At 44.8% G+C, this 26854-nt stretch overlaps 1 protein-coding gene across 30 annotated transcripts in view; it reads left to right on the top strand.

Annotated features, from left to right (window-relative positions):
* DLG2 (discs large MAGUK scaffold protein 2) overlaps positions 1 to 26854 on the top strand; it is a 921944-nt gene that overhangs the window by 680732 nt on the left and 214358 nt on the right. For all 30 annotated transcript variants that reach the window (XM_082219075.1, XM_082219062.1, XM_082219073.1 and 27 more), the window contains 3 exons: positions 10417 to 10553; positions 14653 to 14797; positions 16202 to 16343. In XM_082219075.1, coding sequence (XP_082075201.1) covers positions 10417 to 10553; positions 14653 to 14797; positions 16202 to 16343 — 424 coding nt within the window. The remainder of the gene's footprint in view (positions 1 to 10416; positions 10554 to 14652; positions 14798 to 16201; positions 16344 to 26854) is intronic.

Below are 26854 nucleotides of genomic sequence, written 5' to 3'. Positions count from 1 at the left end.
TCTGCATGTTATAAAATTGTACATATCCTTACGTTATCTATTTATCATGTTATCAACCAATAAATTTATGTATGTTTATTCAAACCCTGCCAAGGAGTCCAGTTCATTTTGTTGTCTTTTTAGATAATTTGTAAAAAGCTTCCATTCTTCACAGTCACAGTTGTCCTTGTCCCGCAGTTTGTATGTCAATTTAGCCAGTTCTGCACAACTCATCAGTTTTTCTTGCCACTGTTCTTTCATTGGGATTTCCTCATTCTTCCATCCTTGTGCTATCAAGACTCTTGCCGCTGTTGTAGCATACATGAATAAGTTCTTTATTTTTCTTGGCAGGTCTTGTCCTAGGGCTAGGAAGGGACTTAATTATTATTTTAGCCCACCTGTCCTCCAAGCTACTCAAGGCTGCATATATGGCAGTAGAGGCATGTGTGAAAGGGCAGAGTCGACCCTGCAGACACAGGCATCAGCGCTGCTTACCTGGACAGCGGCTGCTGGGGCACAGAAGCAGCAAGTCCATGTAATCTTAGAATTGTAGAGTTGGAAGGGACCACGAGGGTCATCTAGTCCAACCCCCTGCATTGCAGGAATCTTTTGCCCAACGTGGGTCTTGAACCCACAACCCTGAGATTCAAAGTCTCATGCTGTATTGACTGAGCCATTCAGTTGGATAGTTGGGATTGCCACTGCCATGGTTTGAAACCATGGAAGAGGTTTGAGAAAAGCGCCTCCACTTGGTACAAGACAACTTCCTAGGGTCCCGGGACAAAAGACACAAAGACTTCTGTGCTGTGGAGGAAAAGACCAGGCTTTCCACATCACCAACCAGAAGAAAATCACCATGGTTTTGGAAAAACACACATTTTAGCTGTGTGGGTGAAGGCATTCTAAGGAGACCTTCGTTTCATCAACTCATTGCAAAGTTGGTTGGCTGAACAGAAGGCAGAGCAGCGTGTTCTTCTGGTTTTTTCCCTAAGGCTCAGAGCTCATCTTGGGCTCTTCATTAAACAGTACACATATTTCAAGAACAGATCTTGCGTCAACTGCTTCCTTCCTTCCCCCATGCTTTTTGTAAAGTGACCTTTTCCCACACACCCAGTTTGAAAATACACCCCCCCAACTCAAACCCCCCCCCCCAAAAAAACAGCCTGTTCACTACAAGAATCAGTGTGGTTGGCTTCTCTTTTTTGGAAATGGTCAGTCTATCTCTTCAGATTTCAATCATTCTCTCTCCCACCCCCCACTTTTCTGTAGAATGCAAGTGCACATTTTCTGTTTTGTCAGGGTGCCCTTGGCAGCAGACACCCATGACTAATTGAATATGGTGATTGTCTGATTCTTTGCTTAGCTGTATTGCGTGGTTTGATTAGAAACGTCTCATTTTATGTAGAAAGACTGTGCCCACTTTCAAATGCCGTTACTAATGCAATCCTGTAGAGCCCTGATTGTCATCTTGCGGCGTTCTGTTCTATTTAAGGCATTGCACAGAGTGTGGGGCGTTTGTTGGATCTCCCTCCTGAGTTAGGGATGAGCAGATGTCCCATGTTCCATTTCATTGTTATTGTTCCGAGGGTTGACTGTGCTCCACACTCTGCCTGCCTCCCAATTTAATTTGGAGAGTTTTCTCAAATTAATTTCGGTACTGGCATGCTCACGGTTTGCTGGAGTTTTCTATTTGCGTTGCTGCTCCCCTCACTTCAAAGTTTCCAATCTGTACAGGTGCACACGTGCACTGATTAAAATAGCGCATTAAAAAAGGTAAAGGGACCCCTGACCATTAGGTCCAGTTGCGGATGACTCTGGGGTTACGACACTCATCTCGCTTTATTGGCCAAGGGAGCCGGCGTACAGCTTCTGGGTCATGTGGCCAGCATGACTAAGCCACTTCTGGTGAACCAGAGCAGCGCACTGAAACACCGTTTACCTTCCCGCTGGAGCGGTACCTATTTATCTACTTGTACTTTGACGTGCTTTCGAACTGCTAGGTTGGCAGGAGCAGGGACCGAGCAACGGGAGCTCACCCCGTCGCGGGGATTCGAACCACCGACCTTCTGATTGGCAAGTCCTAGGCTCTGTGGTTTAACCCACAGTGCCACCCATGTCCCTGCTCCTGCCAACCTAGCAGTTCAAAAGCACAAAGTGCAAGTAGATAAACAGGTACCACTCCGGCGGGATTGGCAAGTCCTACCTAGTCCTACCTAGGCTCTGTGGTTTAACCCACAGCGCCACCCGTGTCCTTGCCCTCCAACAATTCTCCGATGAAAATAGGAATGTCCTAAAGAAAAGTGAGGCATTCCGGGATCAATCAGAAGCCAGGACAGGTTCTGTAAATCCAGGATGTCCCTGGAAGATAGGGACACTTGGAGCATCTGAGTTTAGCTATGCGGAGAAGTCCTTTCTTCCTTCTGTCCTGAATCTTTCAACATTCAACTTCATGGGGTGTCCCTGAGTTCAAGGAGAGAATGTGAACCTCTCTGTTCACTTTATTCACCGCATGCATAATTCTATGCAGGAATATTGGAGCCATCATGCAGTAGGATCACAATTCCCTCTTGATTGTTTTTCATCCATATTACATATATGCACCAGTGCACATAGCAAGGAGGCGTAAACTGAAAATTGTGCATGCTCAGCAGATTCAGAGAGGGAGGGTTTCATATGCAAGCCCTGTGATGAAATCGGGACACTCCTAGCAATAGAAATGTGACAACTATGGTTTCTACCAGACCTTGCCAAAAACAAGAGTTTGGCAGGCCCTGCTTAAGTAAAACACACGTTGAAAGTGTAGCTGGGTGAGATTTGTGGTGGGCGGAATTCCAGTGTGGCAGAGTGATTAAAGAGTTGGACTAGGACCTGGAAGACCACGATTCACAACTCTTCTTGGCCACAGAACATACTCTGTGACCTGGGGCCTGACCTACCTCATAGGACTGGTGTGAGGATAAAATGAGGAGGGGGAGAACCACATATGCCACTTGGATCTCCTTGATGGAAAAGTGGGATATAATGCAAAATATCATCATCACCACCTTTGCATGACTATTTGTGGAAGAGGGGGAATATTCCCTAAGATACGGCTGCTTTCTTGGTGTCAGTGGTAGGAAGCCAGCAGAGAGGTTATTGGTGCTGGGGTCCTTGTTGAAGGTTTCGCACGGGCACCTGGTTGGCTGTTGTGAGAACAGGATGCTAGACTCGTGTGGTGTAGTGGTTAAGAGCGCTAGACTTGTAATCTGGTGAACCGGGTTCGTGTCTCCGCTCCTCCACATGCAGCTGCTGGGTGACCTTGGGCTAGTCACACTTCTTTGAAGTCTCTCAGCCCCACTCACCTCACAGAGTGTTTGTTGTGGGGGAGGAAGGGAAAGGAGAATGTTAGCTGCTTTGAGACTCCTTCAGGTAGTGATAAAGTGAGATATCAAATCCAAACTCTTCTTCTACTAGATGGGTCATTGGCCTGTTCCAGCATGCTTTTCTTATGTTATGTTACTCTTTTAATTAATCACCCACCCTTCACCCTAAAGTCCCAGGGTGGGTTACAACAATTACAACACATTAAAAATGGTTTGAAGCAACTTACAATCTCCAAACTTAGGGGATGTCCTAAAAAAAATATGCAATTCAGCTGTCGAAAGACAGGATAAAGAGGCGTGTCTTCAGCATTCGCTGAAAGCTGTATAACACAGGTACCAGTTTCACTTCTTTGAGGAGCGAGTTCTACAACTTAGGGACTGACACACAGAAGATACACACACAGCTGCTGAGGGCAATGGAACAACCAACGGGGCCCCATCTGCCAATGTTAATACCCAAGGGAGTCCTAAGGGAAGGAGGTGGTCTTTCAGATATTTGGGGTCTGAGTCATTTAGAGCTTTAAACCACATGAGCACCTTGAACTGGGCCCAGAAACAAACTGGCAACCAGATTTGAGTTGTTGGAGTGACAGAGTGCAAATCCCAGGTGGAAGAGGACTAGTCCTAACTTTAAATGAACCTAGTCTTGGGGAGCGGGGAAATTGGCATTCTAAGCACCACTACCCCAGATGAAATCTTGGATTGTCTCTGTTTGAACCTCAGTACAAGGAAGATCCACCAGGTTTAAATCTAATCTAATGCAATCATACACCTCACTCAAGTCTTTAAATGTCTGCTTTGCATGGCTTATGTGACCATAAATTTCAAATGCAGACATATAGGTTCACTTTTCCTCATCTTTCCAGGGCAAATGATTCCCTCACTCCCTTGACTGAGTATGTAGCGTAAACTTAATAGGAAAAGAGACAGCTGCCATCGGTCTAGTGACCTGGAATAAATTGCAGTTTCCTACACTTTGATTTTGTTTCATTTCCCATTGGAGTTTACCTGCTAATGCTCCAGTGCAGAGGGTATAAGCACAGAAGCAGAAAAATGCAGAGGAATAAATTCTGTAGGAGAATTGTGTTTGTGTGTATAACATTTCCCTTAATCAGACAAAAGTTTTATCTAGGCCAGCACTCAGCCTTTGTCATGGCCAGCCAAATGCCACAGGACTTTATTTAGCTTTGTTTCCTTAATGGCGGTTCCCTCATTGCAAGAAGCAAAGCTACAGGGAACCATGCAGAGGGCCTTCTCGGTAGTGGTGCCCGCCCTGTGGAACGCCCTCCCATCAGATGTCAAAGAGATAAACAACTACCTGACATTCAGAAGACATCTTAAGGCAGCCCTGTTCAGGGAAGTTTTTAATGTCTGACTTCTTAGTGTATTTTTGGTCTTTGTGGAAGCCACCCAGAGTGGCTGGGGAAACCCAGCCAGATGGGCGGGGTACAAATAATAAATTATTATTATTATTATTATTATTATTATTATTATTGTGTTAGAATTCCTGCTCCATGATTGCAGTCTTGGGATTTTTGTCTATCACATGACGGTATATGTTTTGACTCCACAGAGTAGGAAGTGACGGAGACAGGATGTTTGTGTTACTGTGTTCCGTGAAGTGGGACTGTTGTCCTTTGTCTTTTTTCTCTTTGCTGTCTGATGCTAGAGAGAGAGGGAGCCATGTTGTAGTGCTCCGTGTGTGTTTATATGTAAATAAAGTAGATTAGCCAAAATGCTGAGTTGCTGAGGTCTGTTACGCATGATGCACAAATTCTGCGGACCCCTAAGTGTGCCGGTGTCGGTTGGCATCGGTCACTGTGATGTTCGGGCAGAGGAAAGGTTGTAAGCATGAAGCTCCTGAACGAAAGACCAGGAGGGAGAGAACATGCCAGTCGGGCATGTGTCTCTGCCATGGTCCTACTCGAGTGTAGGCCGAGCTCCTGACATTAAGTAGTTCTAAAACTTCATGCTTGGTTACTTATGTCTGGCGTAGTTCTTCGATCCATTTCTCATAGCTCAACCCACAAGAACCAGCCTGCTAGATCAGGCATAGGACAGTGGTCAATGCTAGTCTTACTCAGAGCAGACCCACTGAAGTTAATGGACAGGACTACAGGAGCAATCCTACAGCAAAATCTACCGGGAACCAGGGTTAGCCACTTAAGTTCCCAGCATAGCTGGGAAACTGGCAAGCAGGTCCTGAGCAGAAGAGCACTCTCCCCTCCTGAACTGGTATTCTGGTAACTTCTTTTCAAGCCGTATAGATTGGTGGCCATTGCTGCCTCATGTGGGAGTGAGTTCCACAGTTTAATTATATGCAACATGAAGAAGTACATTCTTTCATCTGTCCTGAACCTTCCAGTCTTCAGATCCATTGGGTGTTCATGAGTTCTCCCCAGGCTCATAATATTATTTTTTTTAACCTTTTCCATCATGCAGTACAATAAAAAAATATCTAAATAATAAAAAAGCAAAAAAAATATATGAAAGGAGTGAAGTAAATAATAGTCTCAAAAGTAAACAATGAAAGGGAGGTTTTGCCATCCTTATGCCCCAAAGACTGACCCTCTGAACTGTTATGTGGTGTTTGGGTACGATTGAAGTTCCTCTGCTCTAAATCTCCCAGCATGCAAAGCAACGTTTTCAGAGCATCAGAGAGTAATCCCCGTTCTCTCTCTCTCTTCCCAGAGAGAATGTGATAACTAAGATTTATGGCTTGTCTATCATTAATCACCACATAATTATCTCTGTTGATGAACAGTCAACAAGAGATGTCTACTTTGCTATCTTCCTCCCTGGAAGTCCCAGGTGTCCATTAGTTCTAGTGTTATGAAAGGAAGAAAAACTTTTCTCTTTCCATTCTCTCCATGCCACATATAATTATATAAACTTCTATCATGTCTCTTTCTTACTTACCTTTTCTCTAAACTATTTTTAAAAAAACATTTAATACACAAGAGCCCTCCTGCCCTTTAACTCAGTAGGTGGTGGAAGCTATTGATTTTTCGTGTGTAGAGTTGATTTAGGCCCAGTGATAGAGGAAGAGTGAAAAGGTGCCCATCTAATCCAATCAGCAGAATGCTTCACGGCTTTCCAAAGGAACTCATGGAAGTCCCACACTTATTTATTGTTTCTCAAAGAGTGATCGGTATTTTGCTCCTTCAAAAGCATGTGCCATATAAGAGACGCTCAAGGTTAGGGGGTCGCCTCCCAGAAGATCGCAGCTTTGTCAACAGGTTTGGCGTTATCAGTTAAATGTTTGCTCGCCGGAATATTGCCTGCCAACTTCTTATGAGGATGTCATGATGCTCCTTTCCTTTTGGACAGAAATTGATTCCTATGGTTATCAATTTGGAAGGAATAAATGACACTCAGCAGAAATATAGAGGCTGGCTCCTTCTCACGCTGAACAATCTCTATCATTCCGCCCTGTCAACTTCAGTTTAGATAGCATGCCCTGGACATGTATTCATTTCTTCCTTGGACAGTTTCTTTCCTATGATTGTTAAATTGGCTTTGGCTCCAATCACAATGTTTAGGGTCCCTCCTTCACAGTTCGTTCTGACCCTAGTATCATTGAAATGTATTGTTGATTGATTGATTGATTGATTGATTGGATTCCCTACCCACCCTTCACCAGGGGTGCGTTCCTACAGTTTAAAAATATAATATTAAAAACAGTGAAAAGAAATTACAGTCAAGATTATAGGGTGAACTGTGTGTGTGTGTGTTACAGGTAGGTAGCCGTGTTGGTCTGCCGTAGTTGAAACAAAAAAATAAAATAAAATAATTCCTTCCAGCAGCACCTTAGAGACCAACTAAGTTTGTTATTGGTATGCGCTTTTGTGTGCATTTGTGTGTGTGTGTGTGTGTGTGTGTGTGTGTGTGTGTGTGTCCTGATAAAGGTGAAATCCAAAACATTTTCCACATAAAAACAGCACCTCAATTTTATAGTAACGTATACCACTTGGTTGTCAAAGGGCAGGGTAAATAGTAGGGCTATGCATAGACCCTTGATTTGTGGCCCTGATTTGTAAATCCAGATCAGATTTGGTCTGGATCAAGCTGGACCAATTCCAGCCTGCCCTGGATCAAAATCTGGACTGTGAAATTTAAAAATATCAAGAAATCCCATTGACTTGCATTGCAAAACCAGAATGGGGCATAACTTTCTTGTTTTCTGTTTTTTCACACGGGGCATGAAATTTGGAGGCATGACAGCCCCTACAGAGGAAATTGGCCTGCATAATTTCAGATGGGTAGCACCAGGATTTTGTGTTTTCCAAGAAATAAATACACACACACACACACACACACACACACACACACATAATGATAGCAGTTGCTTGGTCATGCCTGTTTTTATGCTGCCCTGTTTCTTCCATCAAGATTTTGAAAACATTTTTTTCTTTTCTTTTTTAAAGACTTGGTATGCTAGGCACAGGCAGAATTTTTTTTAAAAAATCATATTAATAATATTTACTGTGGTTACTATTATTGTTGTTACTTAATGTTTGGAGCCACATCATGCAAGGCCTTCAACCCTCATGCATGCAGACATTGTGTTGGCCTAAAGAAGATAGCAATATAGAGTTGCACAAGTTCAGGGGGTTCAAAACACCTAGATTCCACCCCACTTTCTCTCTTACTTTTGCATACTTTTGCAGTGTGGACAAGGGGCTGCTCCCTCCTTACAATCAATTACCGTATTTTTTTCGTGTATAAGATGCCCCCTATTTTGGGGGACTCAAAATTCAGAAAATGGGGGGAAATTGCCCAGAGTTGTTGAGCTTTTTTGTAAGATATTTATTAAAGTTTTCAATATATTACAAAAAAACAAAGTAGAATCAAAAGAGAATACAAAGAATAAAAATAATTAACAGAGTAAAAAGAAAAAGAAAAAAGCAAACCCCTTCCCACCGTGTAAAAAAGAAGAAAAAAGAAGAAGAAGAAAATTCAATAAAAAGAAAACAAAAAAGGGGCAAAAACCCTAAGCTTTAAAAACATTTAAAAACAAATTCATTATTTTCAGACCCTTAACTGTCATAGCCTTCTTTCTTAGACTTCCTCCTCCCTTCCTTTGTATCCTAGTTATTAATTATCCCAGCAAATCCTTTCCATTCCATGTTTCATAAAATTCTGTCATTACATTACCCTAGACTATTTTGATCCTATCTTTCTATAACAGAATAAACTTTAAAATTTAAAACTTAAGTCTTAACCTTACCAGCTTCTTGTAATCATAATATTCTTTCATAATTCTTTAAGCATCTTTGCTAAAGCCAGGTAATTTCTTCCAACATTTTTTCTATCATTCATCAACTTTATAAAACAATCTAGTAATAAGAAAAAAGAAAGAAAGGTGCAAACAAATCCAATTTTTTTCCAACATCCCTTCCTCCCGGTTCCGGGTTTTGTTAGTCCTTATTCTCATCAGACTAGCCCATTAACCTGGTAGCCTTACCTGGCAGAGGAGACACCTTGATCATGAGCTTTTTTGTGCCCACTCGTTGACAAGATCCACCAATCAACTGCCCATTTGCTGCAGGAACAGCAATTTGACCTTGTCGCAGACACCAATAATCAGCACTGCCGCTGCTGACAATCTGCTGCTCGCGACAGGAACCAATCCCCCACCCCCACTCTGCTCTATCCATGTATAAGACAAGTCCCAATTTTTGAGGTGATTTTATCTGGAGAAAACCTCATCTTATACATGGAAAGGGGATGTGGATGGCGCTGTGGGTTAAACCCCAGAGCCTAGGGCTTGCCGATCAGAAGGTCGGCGGTTCAAATCCCCACGACGGGGTGAGCTCCCGTTGCTCGGTCCCTGTTCCTGTCAACCTAGCAGTTCGTAAGCATGTCAAAAGTGCAAGTAGATAAATAGGTACTGCTCTGGCGGGAAGGTAAACGGCGTTTCCGTGCGCTGCTCTGGTTCACCAGAAGCGGCTTAGTCATGCTGGCCACATGACCCGGAAGCTGGACGCTGGCTCCCTCGGCCAATAAAGTGAGATGAACACTGCAACCCCAGAGTCGGCCACGACTGGACCTAATGGTCAGTGGTCCCTTTACCTTTATACATGGAAAAGTATGGTGAGTGGGAAGGACTCGTGTCCTTGGCTTTGCCCACAGGGTTGTTCTATATCAGGCATAGGCAAATTCGGCCCTCCAGATGTTTTGGGACTACAACTCCCATGATCCCTAGCTAACAGGACCAGTGGTCAGGGATGGTGGGTATTGTAGTCCCAAAACATCTGGAGGGCCAAGTTTGCCTATGCCTGGTCTATATGCAAGTATGTTAGAAGGAGACCAAGGGAGGGCTGGGACCATGTCAGAAAGCTCTCTGGATGTGCCAAGACATCCCACAACTGCTCTAACCCTTTGAAAATAGAAATGGGCAAACTATGTGCACTTTTATTTTTGAGAAATCTCTCTGTGATTATGAAAATAATTCTGTTTCTTCCCTAGGGAATGAGATGGTGCTTTATTTTAACCACCCTGCTAACTGGAGCTCATTTCACTCTCCCCCCCCCTCCTCCTCTTACAGAAAGCCATAATTTACAAAATGTTCACAGATCTCCAGAAATAGTTCAGGGGTGGTTTTTTTCTGTTAAAATATATTTCCAATTGCAGCCATCTCTAATCATGCCAGTGTGTTATGACATCCCTTCTTTCCAAAGAGAATAGCCATGAAATAAAAATTACGGGCCACAAAATCTGCTATTACGTCTCCTCTCCCCTTGTCACTGGAATCGCTTTTCAGAAAATGAACATTTTCACGCAGGTGCCAAGTAAGAAACCTGGCTGCTTGTGAATGAAGCGGGAGCTTATTGAGCCTGGTGTGACTGCTTGTGGGGAATAGGACATTTCTTAAAAAAAACAAGACTAGAGGAGCTTCCAGAACCTGCTTCTATTGCATTCTACTCCATGTGGAGCTAACGCAATACGAGGCAGCCCTGAATGTTCATGCCTACCTTTCGTTCAATGACCGCATGCCCAGATCTCCCTGTACATTAGCTCAGCAAATGTTCTTTGCCTGCTTTGTAGAAAGCTTTTCCATTTTCTTCCCTAGGTCTGGGTTTCAGCATTGCCGGAGGTGTGGGGAATCAGCACATTCCTGGAGACAACAGTATTTATGTTACTAAAATTATTGATGGAGGCGCGGCGCAGAAGGACGGGCGGTTGCAAGTTGGAGACAGGCTCCTTATGGTGAGAAGTTGATGCCAAAGCTTTTATGTGCAGTTGGATGGTGTAATATAATACATATTCAGATTGAGTTGGGCAGATTTCGCTGGTTCAGATCGATTAAATCCGCCTTCCTCCTTTTCCCTCTTCCATATAATTTTGCTCCCTCCTTCTTAGAGATGGGGAATAGATTTGATTCCATTTGCCTTTGAATGAAAAACCACCTAATTCACACTTCTCAGGCCAGTATGTGAACTGAACCACAGTTACAGATAGGTAAAAAAATTGCTTCCAGTAGCACCTTAAAGACCAACTAAGTTAGTTCTTGGTATGAGCTTTCGTGTGCATGCATTTTCAACACACACAACAACAAGACAAATCAGAACAAACAACAACTTCACAACACAACACCTCTCAACCCACTGGAGAACAACAACCACCCTCCCAACAGAACACTGACCACCAACTACCACCGAAAAAGTGTTACACAAAAAGGAACTCCACATGGACCCCTCCTGGTGGACGCAATACCACACTGGACTTGTACATTGACTGCTTCCACCACAGAATCCAGGTATCTGAAGAAGTGTGTATGCACACGAAAGCTCATACCAAGAACTAACTTAGTTGGTCTTTAAGGTGCTACTGGAAGCATTTTTTTTTATTTTGAACCACAGTTGTACTCCACAACTCCGAAATGCATTTTTCAAAAATTCACTTACTCGGGGTAAAGTGGCCGTAAAAGCACACATATTAGTGAAAATAATGTTTTCTATTAAGGAAAGTTGCTTGCAGAAATGTGTACATTAATCAAAACTGCTTGCAACAGTGTACACAGAAATTTGCACAAAAATGCTGACAAATTTTCACGAGGGTTTTTTTTTTAATCACAAATTTCTGCACAAATGTTTAGAGCTGAATTTACAACTGAACTACTAGAAACTATGAGAAACTGAAATTGACCGATTTGTCCATTGCTAGTGTGTGTGTATGTTTGCATTTTGGTTCTTAATTTGAAGGAAACTCACTGACCTGTTGAACCAGATACTCCCAGGCCTGACAGCATCTTATCTTCCTATAAAAGATAAATAAACATAATTTACTTTTTTGTGTGTGTGTTTCCCTCCCTTGCTGAACCCAGACAGCAGCTGTAGCCCATTCAGTTCTGTCCTTTGAGGGACAATGCATTGACAATTAAGTGGAACAATAGACTCACTATCTTAAAGCAATTTTTAGGCCTTCAGAAAAAAAACAACAAGGAGGGGGAAGAGAACTGCTTCAGTTTTAGAGCTCTCCAAATCACGGAGCTTCAAAAGAGCCATTTGAATAAGCAGCAATAGGCCAATTACAGCTCCCCAGTTCACAGATGTTCACTACAGAACACTCACTACAGTTGTACTTGAACAGGCATGAGAAGAAGCAGAAATGATTTTCAAGAGTGTTGTGTGTTGTTTTTTTTAAAAGGGCAAAACTTTGCCACAGCACAAAACCGGCACTCAGCTCCCTCTCAGTTACAATCCAATCAAATCCCAAGAGGATGTGTACTGCAGATGTAAAGGGGGCAATTTTCCACTTGAGCCAGAAATCTAAATAAAAGTTGTACGTTTCCCCGGAACTCTTTGCTTGTTCTTCCGCTGTTTCCTTCCTCCCAACATTCGGGCGGCTTGATTTTATTGAATTCGGGCAAAATTTGCTTGGAGGGGCTCTTGAGAGGAACAGTGAAGATCTTCCAGATTAGATTAAAATGGCCAGCACCTAACACACACACACACACCACACACAAAAATACCCAGTGAAGAATTAATGTGGGGGATGATTTGCTGTATTTTTCACTCTATAGGACGCACCGGACCATAGGACGCACCTTGTTTTAGAGGGGGAGAACAAGAAAAAAAAAATCTCCCCCTCTCTGCTCAGCGCCCCTTCAGCGAAGTGGCAGGAGAAACGGAGCCCCTTCCATTTCTCCTCCTGCTTGGCTGAAGGGGCGCTGCGCAGCTCTCCCTCTCTGCTGAAGCCAGGAGAGTCTTGCTCTCCCGGCTTCAGCAAAAGGAACCCGAATCCTGCGGAGCGCAGTGGAAACTTGCGCTGCGCTCCGAAGGCTTCAGGCGGCTATCCCTGAAGCCTCCGGAGCGAGAGGGGTCGGTGCGCACCGACTCCTCTCGTTCTCCAGGCTTCAGCGAAAGCAACGCGAAGCCTCCAGAGCGCGGAGTGAGTGCTCCCTCTGCGCTTCGGAGGCTTCGCGTTGCTATCGCTGAAGCCAAGGAGCCTGCATCCGCTCCATAGGACGCACACACATTTCCCCTTAATTTTTGGAGGGGGGAAAGTGCGTCCTATAGAGCAAAAAATACGGTGTATATATACCTCATCTCCCTAGAGCAGCTGAGACCAGCCAAGTTGGGGGGATCCCCTGTAAGCTCTCATCCAGAAACTTTGTCAAAATGTGCTTTGTCTCACCCAGAGTTAAACCATTCTCTAGGCCAGGAGTAGCCAATGAGTTGCCCTACAGATGTTGCAAACTACAACTTCCACCAGCCCCAACCAGCATGGCCTATGATCAGGGATGGGTCCCAAATAGCTGAAGGCACCTCGCTGACTCCATAGGACCTTCTACCAAGTTACAATCCCTTGGCCTAACTCAGTTCATGGGGCTGTTGTTAATATAAAAGAGGGAAGCGGGGGGGTACCATGTGTGCTGACTTTTTCTCCTTGGGGGAAAGTGGAATGAACTAATGAAAAGGAAGATTGTAAGCTACTGTTGTATATTGGGGGGGACCCATAGAAATGATGGGATTTTGATTATTTGGGGTGTGAAGGGAGAGATACAAGGTGCAGAGGAATTCCTAGGCTAGCCTATGCAAAAGGACTTGGCCAAGCTAGGGCCGTAAAGAAACAATACAGGGCCATTGAGGGCCATTGGTAATACGTGAGAACTGACCTTCCCCCTTGCCCTGAGGTGTGAAGGTTGGAAGGTGCTAGGGTAACTGAGTGTGAGGTAATAGGAAAAGGGAGTCTTGAGCAGGGGTGCCAATTTGAATGAAATATTGTGGGGGCCCAGGTAAGCCCCGCCCTGGATAATTGATCACATGATGCTCTGCACACACATACTTTGAATGGGAATGCCCATCAAATATTTTATTGTGGGGGCGGAAACCTCCACAGCCCCTAGGAGTTGGCTCCTATGGTCAGAAGCAAGGGTTGCTGGAAAGAGAGAGAGAGACTGGGATCCATCTTGGGCAGGCTGGCTGCAATGCTGTGGAGGACAAGCCCCTCTTGAAAGCACCATGCTGTAAGTTCTGGGCTCCTTCCATGCAGACCGAGGGTGTAAATACGTGAATAAACCACATTTCTTAAAACTACAACAGGCTCCGCAGTGTCTCAATACAGTGGTACCTCGGGTTAAGTACTTAATTCGTTCAGGAGCTCTGTTCTTAACCTGAAACTCTTCTTAACATGAAGCACCACTTTAGCTAATGGGGCCTCCTGCTGCTGCTGTGCCGCCGGAGCACAATTTCTGTTCTCATCTTGAAGCAAAGTTCTTAACCCAAGGTACTATTTCTGGGTTAGCGGACTCTGTAAACTGAAGCATAGGTAACCTGAAGCGTATGTAACCCGAGGTACCACTGTACTAGGAATACCTGGACACCCAGAGAGTGGGAGCGGCACACCACTTTTGTAACACTGCACTGTGTGTGCATCCATTTGGTGGATAAAGAGCAGCATCTATTTATAATATGAGCACTAGAACAATTTGCCCGTGCATGCTGCAAAGCATTACCATCTTGCAGTGAAATGCTTCGAGATCCCATCAGCGTTCTCTCGTTCAAATTGCCGTCCTGATCTCATTCAATAAACCAAGCTGTCCTGTGATTAGCAAAGGACATTAGGGAACTATATTCATTTTGAAACTTGTACCCAGGCCCTTGAAATTAGAATCCAAGCAGTCAACCATCATTCTTTATCCAGGGGCTTCTGAGTTTTAAATGGGAATTCCTGTAAAGCTGTAAACCTTCTCACCTGTAATAATCTAATTGGCACCGTATATTGAATTCCTTGATTAGCATGTGAACGGGTAGCATTTTAGTTTGTGACCAGCCTAATGCATCCATCTCTTTACTTCCATTAGGTAAATAATTACTGTTTAGAAGAAGTAACACATGAAGAAGCAGTAGCAATATTGAAGAATACATCCGATGTAGTTTATTTAAAAGTTGGGAAGCCCACCACCATTTACATGACTGATCCCTATGGCCCACCAGACATTACCCATCGTAAGTAATTGCCTGTCTCTCATTCTTAATGTCATAGAACCATGGAATTGTAGAGTTGGGAGGGATCTCGAGAGTCGTCTAGTCCAACCCCCTGCAATGCAGGAATCTCAGCTAAAGCATCCATGACAGATGGCCACCCAACCTCTGCTTAAAAAGCTCCAAGGAAGGAGAGTCCACCACCTCCAGATGGAGTCAATTCCACTGCTGTACAGCTCTTACTGTCGGGAAAGTTCTTCCTGATGTTGAGTCAGAATCTCCTTTCTTGTAATTGGAATCCATTGGTTCGGGTCCTACCCTGTTTTTGACTTCAACTCCCATTATCCCTAGCTAGCAAGACCAGTGGTGAGGGATGATGGGAGCTGTAGTCCAAAAACAGCTGGAGACCCAAGTTTGGGAAGCACTGCTGTCAACACTGCTGTACTCTGCTGTGTTTTCAAGTGACTTCATTTGAAAAACTAGAAATTCAATCCCAGGTGAATAGGGAAACATCCTGAGCTCAGGATGCGAAGATGTGGGAGGACCATTCATCTTGATGGACAAAAACAATTTGAAAGCACTGGATTTGAACTCTCACGTGTAGCTCAAACCTGGTTAGTATTTGGTTTCAACACTCGCAGAAGTGTGACCTCTTTTGTGGTAACAAGCAATGGGTTGCTCTTGCCTCCCTGTTCCCAACCCTTGGTCGCAATAGTTTTGTCTAATTTGAACCTGTTTGCTTTTTGAGGTCACCTACTGAGACTGGCTCCAGATGCCCCTATCTCAGGGTGCCAGAGGGGTAGAAGGAAGCAGGAAAACCTTCAGGGGGTCATTTTGTATGGACAAAGGATTGTCCAAAATGGTAGCCAACTGTTGAATTGTTTTAATATTTGTCAATTTCTCCGAAGGGTTGGCTGCCTGTTTAACACAAGGTCGGAACAGAAATGTTGAGCTGCATCCCGGGAAAGTCAGCTGCACTTAGCTCCCCCTGAAATCAGTTGGGCTTGAGTTAAGTCATGGTGAACATGCCCCGTTGATTCCAAAGTGACTTAAATGGGATCCATCCCCATTTGAATAAAATGAGCTCTTCCGCAATGAGCTGTGCAGTGTTCGATTTAGATAAATTTATTGTCATTGTTCAAATCCCACTACAGTGGTATCTCGGGTTAAGAACTTAATTCGTTCTGGAGGTCTGTTCTTAACCTGAAACTGTTCTTAACCTGAAGCACCACTTTAGCTAATGGGGCCTCCTGCTGCTGCTGTGCCGCTGGAGCAAGATTTCTGTTCTCATCCTGAAGCAAAGTTCTTAACCCGAGGTACTATTTCTGGGTTAGTGGAGTCTGTAACCTGCAGCGTATGTAACCTGAAGCGAATGTAACCCGAGGTACCATTGTAATCACAACTCATTTGTTTGTTTTTAACCTGCAGCTTATTCCCCGCCAATGGAAAACCATATACTGTCTTCAGGCAACAACGGCACTTTAGAATACAAGGCATCTTTGGCTCCCATCTCACCGGGAAGATATTCGCCTATCCCAAAGCACATGCTTGTCGAGGATGACTATACCAGGTCAGATATCCGCCTTTACTGAGTGCCTCTGATTGATTACTTGGTTCAGGAAGCACAATTTTAATGCCATTATTAGAATGTTGGCAGTGCATGAACAGTGGAGCAGTCTCATTACATAGGGACTCTCAAAATCATCAGGAAGCAGGAGGTGCATCACCTTCTCTTGCGCGTAATTAATGGTTAGCCTAATGGGCCACACTGTGTATTATGACAAGGGTAGACAACAGGTGCAACGTCAGTGGCTTGTAATGACCCTGACCCACCACTGCTTCCCACTGGCTACCAAAGCCTCAATATTTTCCTGCCCTGTTCTCTGCCTCAAAGGCCAGCCCCAGTTTCTCTTCCCCTTCCTCCTGCTCCCAGACCAGCTCCTTGCAGAATATCATGGATTTTCCTGCTATTCTGCTGGGCACTGCATTCTGCACGACACTTTCTCATTTATTTGGATGCTTTTATATGCCTTCCTTTGCATATAAAAAGGCAACTTGACAGCGCAGCCGAATAAGACTAAAAGAATGCTTCAGCTATCTAATATAACACAGCCCTTAGAAAACATAACACAATGATTCTTAATTGGCTGAAGAAGCAATTTACTAGCAGCAGCAGCAGCAGCTAATCCATTGATCTAATCGGGTTCCTCCTCCTTCAAATGCCCTCTGAAAAAGGTACATTTTAACCAGCCAACTAAAACGATACAGGAAAGATATTAGAGAGGGAGATCTGCATGCAAGGAGTGACGACTGAAAAGGCCGTTTCCCAGAGCTCCACGCTGCGTACTTCATCCTGCGTAGGGTCTCACCTGCTGATCTTAAAACACGGGCAGGTTGTTGTGGAAGAAGTTGTCCTTGCAAATATGTAGCTTGAAGACAACATGTCAGCTACTGTTCCCAAATTTGCCCCCTACCACTCCTGATATGCCTCCGAGTTAGCACCACATCCTTGGGACGTCTGCTCACCCCACTTTCATATTGGTCCCTCAACCCGAGGCTCACACGTTGGGCAACACTCACCTCCAAGTTGCTGCTTCTGTGGGATCTCTTGCCCGTTGCAATTTTGCATATCTGAAATATGCACACCAAGTCTGGGGCAGAATGGAGAGGGCTCTTCCTCCCCTTTGCTTCTGTATCGACAGCAAAAGTGCTTCCCTCTTCAGACTGCTTTCTCAATTTTTATAACCCGCTGTGGGAGCAACCGCACAGAGATCTATTATGCAGAGATAATGCAGATTTGATTCCGCATCTGTCTCTAGTGATCTGCTCAGTCAGCTCACTCAGGCCCAGCTTCAAAGTACAGTGGTGCCCCGCAAGACGAATGCCTCGCAAGACGGAAAACTCGCTAGACGAAAGCGTTTTCCATTTTGGAGGTGCTTCGCAAAACGAATTTCCTATGGGCTTGCTTCGCAAGACAACAATGTCTTGCGAGTTCCTGCTGGTTTTTTCCCCTCCCCCCCTTTTCTAAGCCGCTAATCCGCTTATCAGCTGATCCGATCAGCAGATAAGCCGCTAAAAGCCGCTAAAAGCCACTAATAGCGCTAATCCGCTAATCCTTCAATGGGCTTGCTTCGCAAGACGAAAAAACCGCTAGACGAAGAGAATCACAGAACGGATTCTTTTCGTCTTGCGAGGCACCACTGTATAAGCAACCTCAATCAACTCTGATTTTCTTCTGCCGTTCACATGCATGTGGTCACCCTGATTGTTTTGACCGCTGAAGAGCAATAGTCTATAAACCACCCAAAAAATGCACATCTCCTACATATGCACATGACACGTATACACTTCCCCCCTGCACTAGTTTTCGGCATTTAAGAATGACAGGAACATGACATAGATACCTTATGACAAACCCCACAAGAATATTTGCCTCTGGCAGCTCTCTGCTGAGTGCATTCCCTTGACACCCTACCTTCTCCCCAAAGAACCTTGAGAAAGGTTTTGTTCAGTTGCTATGAATTCTTTGTTTAGAGAGCCCAAGCCATTTTTTAAAATAAAATAATAATAATAATAATAATAATAATAATAATAATAATAATAATAATAATAATAACAACCTCCCCCCATGAATACACATCTGGGTGCTCTCTTGTTATTAGCTCTCTTGTTATTAGCCATTCCCTCAAACGAAAGCCTTAGGTTTTGCATGCTAATATTGAACCCACATTGGAAAGGCTTGTGGGAAAGTTAAAAAACCAATGATAATTTCATATCGTTATTCTCCGATGCGAAAGCAAAGGAGCCATTTAATCACCCTGAGTGTACAGTCACCAGGGAGCTGCATCCATCCCTTCATGGCTCTTTGATGACTCTGCCCTCGTGGTTTAGGTGATCGGAAGCAGGCGCTTCACATTCTGGATGGAGCAAGGTGTTTGGCTGCAAATGCAGGTCTGGGATTGGCTTCTGACATTGCCAGAGAATTTGAGCGAGGAGGAAATGGCCGCCACCAGTAGTGACCTGTGGGATGCCATGAAGTCATGGAGCTATCTTCCCAACACCAACCTCATTGCAGTTTACCTGGGTGGTGCGCTGAAGTCAGGACCTCCCACACCCCGCTGTGAAACTAATCTGGCCAGCACTGGGTACCATAAGGTTACCAGACGTCCCCGTTTCCCGGGGACAGCCCCCAGATTTACAAATCAGTCCCCTGACACAATCCATCTATTTAGTAGGGAGTTGACAAGCGTCCCTGGATTCATCGAAAAAAATCTGGTAACCATACCCTATAATAGCCAATACAATCCATTCCTCCCTTGAACAATTAAACTTCCGGGGTATACAAAGCTGGTGGACCTAAGCTTTCCCAGAAAGAGCATTTTTGTTTTGCATCAGGAGAAAGCCCAGCCAGAGCGCTGCAGTCCTGTTAGTTGCCTAGGAACATTGCCACTGCTACCAGACCTGTGCTGCAGCCCAGGAATCCTAGACCTGTTCTGCGTTTTAAAAGTGCCATGAGTGAAGCAGCATCAATTGGAGAGCATTGCACGAGACAAAGCTCCATCTTCTAGCTCCCTTTACGATATCGGCCCTAGTGACTTCTCTCTCTTTTTGCAGATATGACTTCCCTTGGTAGGTGTTTCCCACTGGAACAGGGACCACTGCCAGCCAGTAGGGGGATTCTCATGAGTGCAAGAGATACGATCAATCCCTGAGACAGACAGACAAACAAAATCCTTTTATTCCTTTTTGTTCACTTCTGCCTGCTGGAAAGGGAGAAGATCTTATGCCTTCTTTTAGAGTAACTTTCAGTGCTCTAAACACAAGATTTGCGGGCACCGGCTTGTGAACCTGCTTAAATGTAGTGCTACTTATTTTGGTGTGAATATTTTCATGTTGCTCAGTTTGCGCAATAAGAAACAAAAGGCGGCGTGTGCCAGTGGTTGGATTGGGAGCTAGAAAGTCAGCCTCCAGCTCCCTTCTCTCCTACTGACTTTGTGTGCGTGTGTGTGTGTGCGTGTACATCATCTTTGCTTTTTTGCAGCTTTCTTGATGCTATACGAAATCGCTACTGAAAGTTTGCCTGCTTGTGTAATGAATTTTTGCAATCTGTAGATGAGAAATACTAAATAATGTGAAGCTTTGGCAATATATTGTCATGTGTTTGGAAAGGAGCAGAATGTTTTTCTGAATGCATTTGGGGGAAATGCTATTGTTAGATGGACTTAAGGCCCATTCAAAGCAATGAGAAAAAAGATAGTCATGACTCAGTTTACACCCCATTGGTTTTAATGAGATGCAAGTGCAACTAACCTAACCTGGACCCAACCCTTTTTTAAAAGCAAAAACAAAAAGCAACAGCCCTAAATTAGATTAAATTTCAATGAAGCTCGAGTGGACCGTCCACAAATTATGTAACAAAGTTTACCCACCAATGCCTGCTATGTAATTATGCAGTTATATTTCATAATAATGCTTTTAATGTGCTTCAGGGGAAGAAAGCACCTATGCTCTTGCCATGTGATCTTTCAGCAATTAAACTTACTTGATCAGTTCAAAGATCCATCTAGCCCAGCATTTTTTGCGTCCAGTAGAGGCCAGCCTGAAGGTACACATTTCTGCTTCCTGTCCTCAGTTTAGGGACTGGGGAGAATTTGATTCAGTTTGCATTTATGTGCTTTCCAAAATGACACACGAACCAAAGCAAAGCCGTCTTTCAAAGTTTGCACCTCTCTGAATGTTGCAGTACAAATTCTCCAGACAAGTAATGCATATATTCGGACAAAACTGTTCCTTAAAATGCATGTGTTAGTGCAAATAACACTCAAAACTGACATGCATAAGAGAGAGAAATCGCACTAAATTCCTAAGGAATTTTAATAAGAGCCAACTGAAATGTGGAGAATTTGGAAAAAAAAAATGTGTCACAAATTAATGCAGAAATGGAATGGCATTCAAGCTGTGAGTGAACACGTGAGCAATTCACAAGATAGGCAGTTCCATCCATTCCTACCTTCAATTACAAGATAAGGAGAGCACAAGATGCAAAAGATCCCTGGTTCCATCCCTGGCATCCTCATTTGGTGGCAGGTGACAAGAAAAAGCCTGATACCCTGGAAAGCCTTTGTCATCTGAACAACCTGTAGCAATGCACATCCTATTGGCATTATGCTCTATATAACCACTGAGTATGCTATGACGACTGAGGTCTGAAAGAAGAAATACATATCTGTATCCCATTCCCCTGCCCAGTTTCTCAATGAGGTTGTTGAGTCGGAGAGGCAGTGCCCTGGTTTGATCTCTGTGACTCCCACAGGAGCATAGGAGCCAACACTTAGGGAGTGAGGTTCCTTTGCCACCCCCCAAGAAAATACTTGAGGGGCCCACCCCCTAAGCTGACGGACATTGCCATTCAAATGCTGTGCATCTTGTGATTGATTATGTGGGGTGGGGCTTGCCTGCTCCCACCCCAATATATTATTCAAGTTGGCACCCCTTTGTTGGAGCATGTAGGGCAGCCCCCAGGCATGTGGTTGATTTTGTGTGTGTGTGTGTGTGTTTAAATTTACTGGTTAATATGAGTGGAAATCCTCCATGACGGATGGAACCCGGATTGGGTCAGAATCCCTGACTGCATACAATAAGCAAGGAAATCCCTTTCCTATATGTCCAAATAGAATAGAATAGAATTTATTATTTATACCCCGCCCATCTGGCTGGGTTTCCCCAGCCGCTCTGGGTGGCTTCCAACAGAGTATTAAAATACAGTGGTCTGTTAAACATTAAAAGCTTCCCTAAAGAGGGCTGCCTTCAGATGTCTTCTAAAAGACTGGTAGTTGTTCTTCTCTTTGACATCTGGTGGGAGGGCGTTCCACAGGGCGGGTGCCACTACTGAGAAGGCCCTCTGCCTGGTGGATATGCAGGTGGTGGATAAACCTTTGTGTGATGTGCATTTGTTGTGGAAGATGTGGTTCTTCCCGTACTTGGGAAGATTTATGTGAGTCTCACTATATTGCCAGTCAGAGTAGACCAGAGTAGCATCAGGGGGCCCTGTGGCCCTTAAAACCCTCTCCAGAACACACCCTGAGTTACCCTTTCCTTGGGTGATTCCCACCCCCCAAGCAGGAATATGTCCTTGGACTTCAGTAATACGTCTCACTTGCCTGATGGAGGATGCAGAGGGGGGTGTACAGAAAGTAGCTTACTGTACAATGGGAGGGAATGTATTAATTGATCCACTAGCTTTTGCCTCTGGCCACACCAGCCACTAGAAGTTTCCCTAGCGGAGAACATGGTCCTCAGGTGGGAAAAGGTTTCCTACTCCTAGACTATACAATACTGAGCTGGATGGATGCATTGTCTGATTTCATACCAGGCACGTTTCTATGATCTACCCATCTGCATCTTGCCACTCTCACAGTATCTCTATATTGTGGGATACATAATCTTTGGACAGCCCATGGCTTAGCCGATGCCAAATCATCTCCACGATTGGTTTCAACCTCCCCCGTCCCCACCCCAGCCACATTCGCTGCAGTTATTCTCTTGTGTAGCCCTGTGTATTTTTAAGCAAACAAACATGATCATTACTGCAAGTCCTCAATGCCGCTTCGCATGGTAACCATGACAACCTTGAGGTATGGAATGTGTGTTCCATGCGCTGTCCAAGCATGGAGGTGCTGCTGGCCAAATTCTGCTTTGCTTGTTTCGATAATGAAACTAGAGAGGGAGAGAGAACGATATTCTGCAGTTTGATAGAGCTAAGTGCATGTTTGCAGTTTAGCCTAACGCATCGCTCACAAGAGAGAGAAATGACCAAGGTTGTACTTTCCCCCCCTTTTTCTTCTTATCACTAATTCACTGCTACAGTATTTTTTTACTATGCTTCCTGAATGGTTCGAAAGTTAACCATAAACCTCTGTTCTTTTGCTTCTCCAGGCAATTCCATTGTTATTAATATTTACAATTCACTGTTGAGCGGTTTTTGCTTGCATGTTGTAATGTGTTGTTTAAGTAGCAACTGATGCTGAGTTTTGCTGTGAACTCTCTTAAAAAATAATTGCTTTTCTTTTCTTTTCCTGTAAATACAAGTGAAATGTTTATCCAGGCTAATGAGTACATGAGGGACCCAGAAATAAAAGTCAGCTAGAGCTATATGTTAAAACAAATATAAGGAAGGATATTTAGAGGATTAGTGGTTGGTAAAATTCCCAGGGCTTTTTAAAAAAAAAATCAGATATACCTAGCAGTGACATACCTGCACTTCTTTAGGGTCTGCTAATCATTATCAACCCCCTAAAGCCATTATTTTAGGAGTATGCAGCTTCGTGAGCTCTCTGTCAGATACAGTGGTACCTCGGGTTAAGAACTTAATTCATTCTGGAGGTCCATTCTTAACCTGAAACTGTTCTTAACTAGAGGCGTACTTTCACTAATGGGGCCTCCTGCTGTTGCCGCGCGTTTTCTGTTCTCATCCTGAAGCAAAGTTCTTAACCCGAGGTACTATTTCTGGGTTAGCGGAGTCTGTAACCTGAAGCGTCTGTAACCTGAAGCGTCTATAACCCGAGGTATACACAGCTGTTGAAATCTTTCTTTCCCATCCAAACTAAACCCCTCGGGCGATATTACCCTGCTAGAATTATGTGAAAACAATGAGCATAGGCTTTGATCACTGGCCTACGCTTCCATAGATGCAGAATCCCACCCAGATTGCCCAGCTAGCTCCTCTCACACAGCACAACAACCTTGTTCTGTAAAGAGGGGCGCAACTCTGGGGACAAATTGGCTACAGCCCATTTGAGCCACCATGTCACGAGCCTCAGGGGCTGATGGGAGTTGTAGTCCAGCAACATCTGCAGGCCACCAGGCTGGCCTAGACCACCAGATTTCTGCAAGGATGTTGTCGTTGTTTTCAGCCCCAGAAAGAAATTACTACTCAAGCCCTGGGCTGGTACACATCGGAAGATGCTTCAGTTGAGAGAGCCTGTTGAAGAGACCTTTTTTCTCTTTAGTAATCAAGCTCAGGGTGGCATAGTTTGTTCTCTCCCCCATCACCCCAATTTTATTTTCACAAAAACCCTTTGAGTAAGGTTAGCTGAGGGGGGGGGAGTGTGTGGTATGGGATAGCTTCATGCTGGAGTCAGATCCTCAACCTGGATCTGCAATTGCCTCTTCATGATCAACTCTCGTCTTGAAGCAACAGCAGTTGGGGTTCCAGAGATAGGTTCCCTACCATTAAGACCTTAATTTTAACAACTCAGTGTATATATTTTTTTTGCTGCATATGACCCTGCTTTCTACAGTGTAAACCTGTGGCTGCTGCTTATTCTGCAACTGTCAGGTGTTTGGTGTTTGAATAATGCTTTTCAGTCGAAGTTGCACTGTTATGACAGCATGGTTTGGTGTTGGAAAATATCGTGTGATCCCGTGCAATGCACATGTCCTCTTGGAACTGTTTCCCCGCCCCATACTGTGATTATATTATTGCCATAGTGTGCTTTTTTTCTTTTAAAAAAAATCCAAACTTGAAGATGCCAGGAGATACACATTTACCTGCTATCCAATTCACCAGCAATCAATATATCCCTATTTTTTCCCGTCATGGAAACCAAAGTAGTCTAAATGTGGTTTCCAAGCAGTTACACCTCCAGACCCAGCCCTGCTCAGCTTCAGCAAGGCAGTGGATTCGTGTGCCTTCCACTTCCCCCAGCACCTGTATGAGAATCAGACCTGTGTCCTTGGCCTTATTAGCACGACATACTAATCAGGTGCTCATTAACATGGAAGGAAGGATGCAATCTGGCCCTAAGTCAGCAGAGGGGAGGAGAACAATTATTTCCACTGAGGAAACAGGAAGCGACCGTTTATTCTGTATTTATACTATAAAAGAAATTTCAGCATTTCTGTTTAGGAAAGAAAAGGCGTCTAGCAAATATTGCAGAATTCAGATGTTTGCCCTTCTTTGAGATTGAAAGAAAGGGAGACCCTTTCCCCCAGGGGAGACGAGGAATCCGGGCAATGCATTCTTAACGCCACCTGATCAGTCCCCCCCCCCCAGCGGCGTAGCGTGGGTTGTCAGCACCCGGGGCAAGGCAAGTAATTTGTGCCACCTAACCCAGGGCAAGGCAAGTAATTTGTGCCCCCTAACCCAGGGCAAGGCAAGTAATTTGCGCCCCCTAACCTGGGGCAAGGCAAGTAATTTGTGCCCCCTAACCCCTAACCTGCCGCCGCTGCCAGCTTCTTCTTGCTGCTGCCTTGTCTGGTCTGGTGTGGTTCTCTCCCGCGCTCAGCGCTGCGCTGGGTGGCCGCTGCACTGTCCCTCCCCCAGATAGTCCCTCGCTCTCTCTCCGCACCGCACGCCTGGCACCCACCCCTCCACAGTGGGTGGCGACCCGGATCGGATTTGCACAGCCAGCACTGCAGTGAGAGAGAGTGAGTGAGCCAGGTAGGGGCAGAGAGCTGCGAGTGCGCCCCCCCCAGATGTTGCGCCCGGTGCAGCCGGCCCCCCCTGCTATCATGTTGGCTGGTTTCCGATGCTCCTTGTCCAACAAGCTGTGGTTTGTCAGAGAAAGAACAAGCTGTCCCTCCTCCCCTTCTTCCCTCATGTACCTGGGTGTCACCACCCCCTCCACTTGTGCTCTCTCAAGATCTGCATGTTCAAATTGCATCAGAAGGGGCTTCTGCTCAGATACCAATGTAGGCACATAGGCCCCTGCCTCATTCCATGTGATCCTACATAAATATTCAACAATTAAACTTACTTGATCAGATCAAAGATCCATCTAGCCCAACATTGTTTTGTGTCCAGTAGAGGCCAGCCTGAAGGTACATGTTCCTGCTGTCTGTCCTCAGTTTAGGGACAGGTGAGAATTCAGTTTGCATTTATGTACATTCCAAAATGACACATGAACCGAGGCAAAACGTTTGCACCTCTTTGAACGTTGCAATGCAAATTCTACAGTCACACCTCGGGTTACAGCCGCTTCAGGTTGTGTTTTTTCGGGTTGTTTACCGCCGAAACCTGGAAGGGGTTATTTCCGGGTTTCGGCAGTTGCGCATGCGCAGAAGTGCTAAATTGTGCTTTACGCATGCGCAGAAACGCTGAATTGCAACCCACGCATGTGAACGCTACGGGTTGTGAATGTGCATCCTGCATGGATCACATTCACAACCCGAGCGTCCACTGTAATGTGTACCAAAATGCACATATTGGGACAAACTGTTCCTAAAAATGCATGTGTTGTTTAAAATAACACACACAAACTGACGTGCATAAGAGTGGGAAATCACACTAAATTCCTAACAAATTTTCACAAGGGCCAACTGAAATGTGGAGAATTGGGGGGAAAGAATGTGTCACAAATTAATGCAGAAATGGAAGGCCTTGTGAAGAGAGACTCTGGCCCAGTCAGCATCCCTCGTGATGTAGAGGAACTCTACACAGGTAAATCAGCTGGTGGCTAAAGCTCCTCCTGATGTAGCCTGGACAGCCAGAATGGCAATGGAAGTGGTACTAGGCAAAACCAGGATCCCCTCCATGCTTTTGGTCAATGTGCAGAAAGGGCCAGTGAACCCCGCTGGGGTCTCATCCATACCATACAATTAAAGCACGTGGCTTCCTTCTGAAGAAACCTGGGAACTGTAGTTTGTTTAGGGTGCTGGGAATTGTAGCCCTGACTGGGGCCCAGTACCGTTTCCAGGATTCTTGAGGGGAAATGCATGTGCTTTAAATGTGGGTGTGGCTGCAGTTCTCATGGGCATTCCAGAATGGACTGCCAGGCTTATGTGGACACAGAACTTTTAATGCTTTAAGCAGCAAGAGAATAACCTTCAGGTCGCTTCCTAAACTTCAAGTGGGGGAGAGAATTGTTGTGCGCAGATCCTGCTTTAGGGCTGCTTATGGCCACCAGCTTGGCCATTGTGAGGACAGGATGATGGGCTACAGGGGCCATTGGCCTCTTTGGTTCACATGCACCCTCTGCAATGGTTGAAAAAGCTCAGCCCAAAATCCTTGGCCTAGCTCTAACTTCAACCACAAGCTGGATGTCATGGGGGAACTGTGGTTCAGCAGAAATGGGAGACTGA

Source organism: Podarcis vaucheri (assembly GCF_965113315.1).
Source record: "Podarcis vaucheri genome assembly, chromosome: 4".
In the NCBI taxonomy this organism is placed as follows: Eukaryota; Metazoa; Chordata; class Lepidosauria; order Squamata; family Lacertidae; genus Podarcis; species Podarcis vaucheri.
The sequence above is the reverse complement of the archived record's forward strand: the minus strand, read 5'-3'. Positions and strand labels throughout refer to the sequence as shown.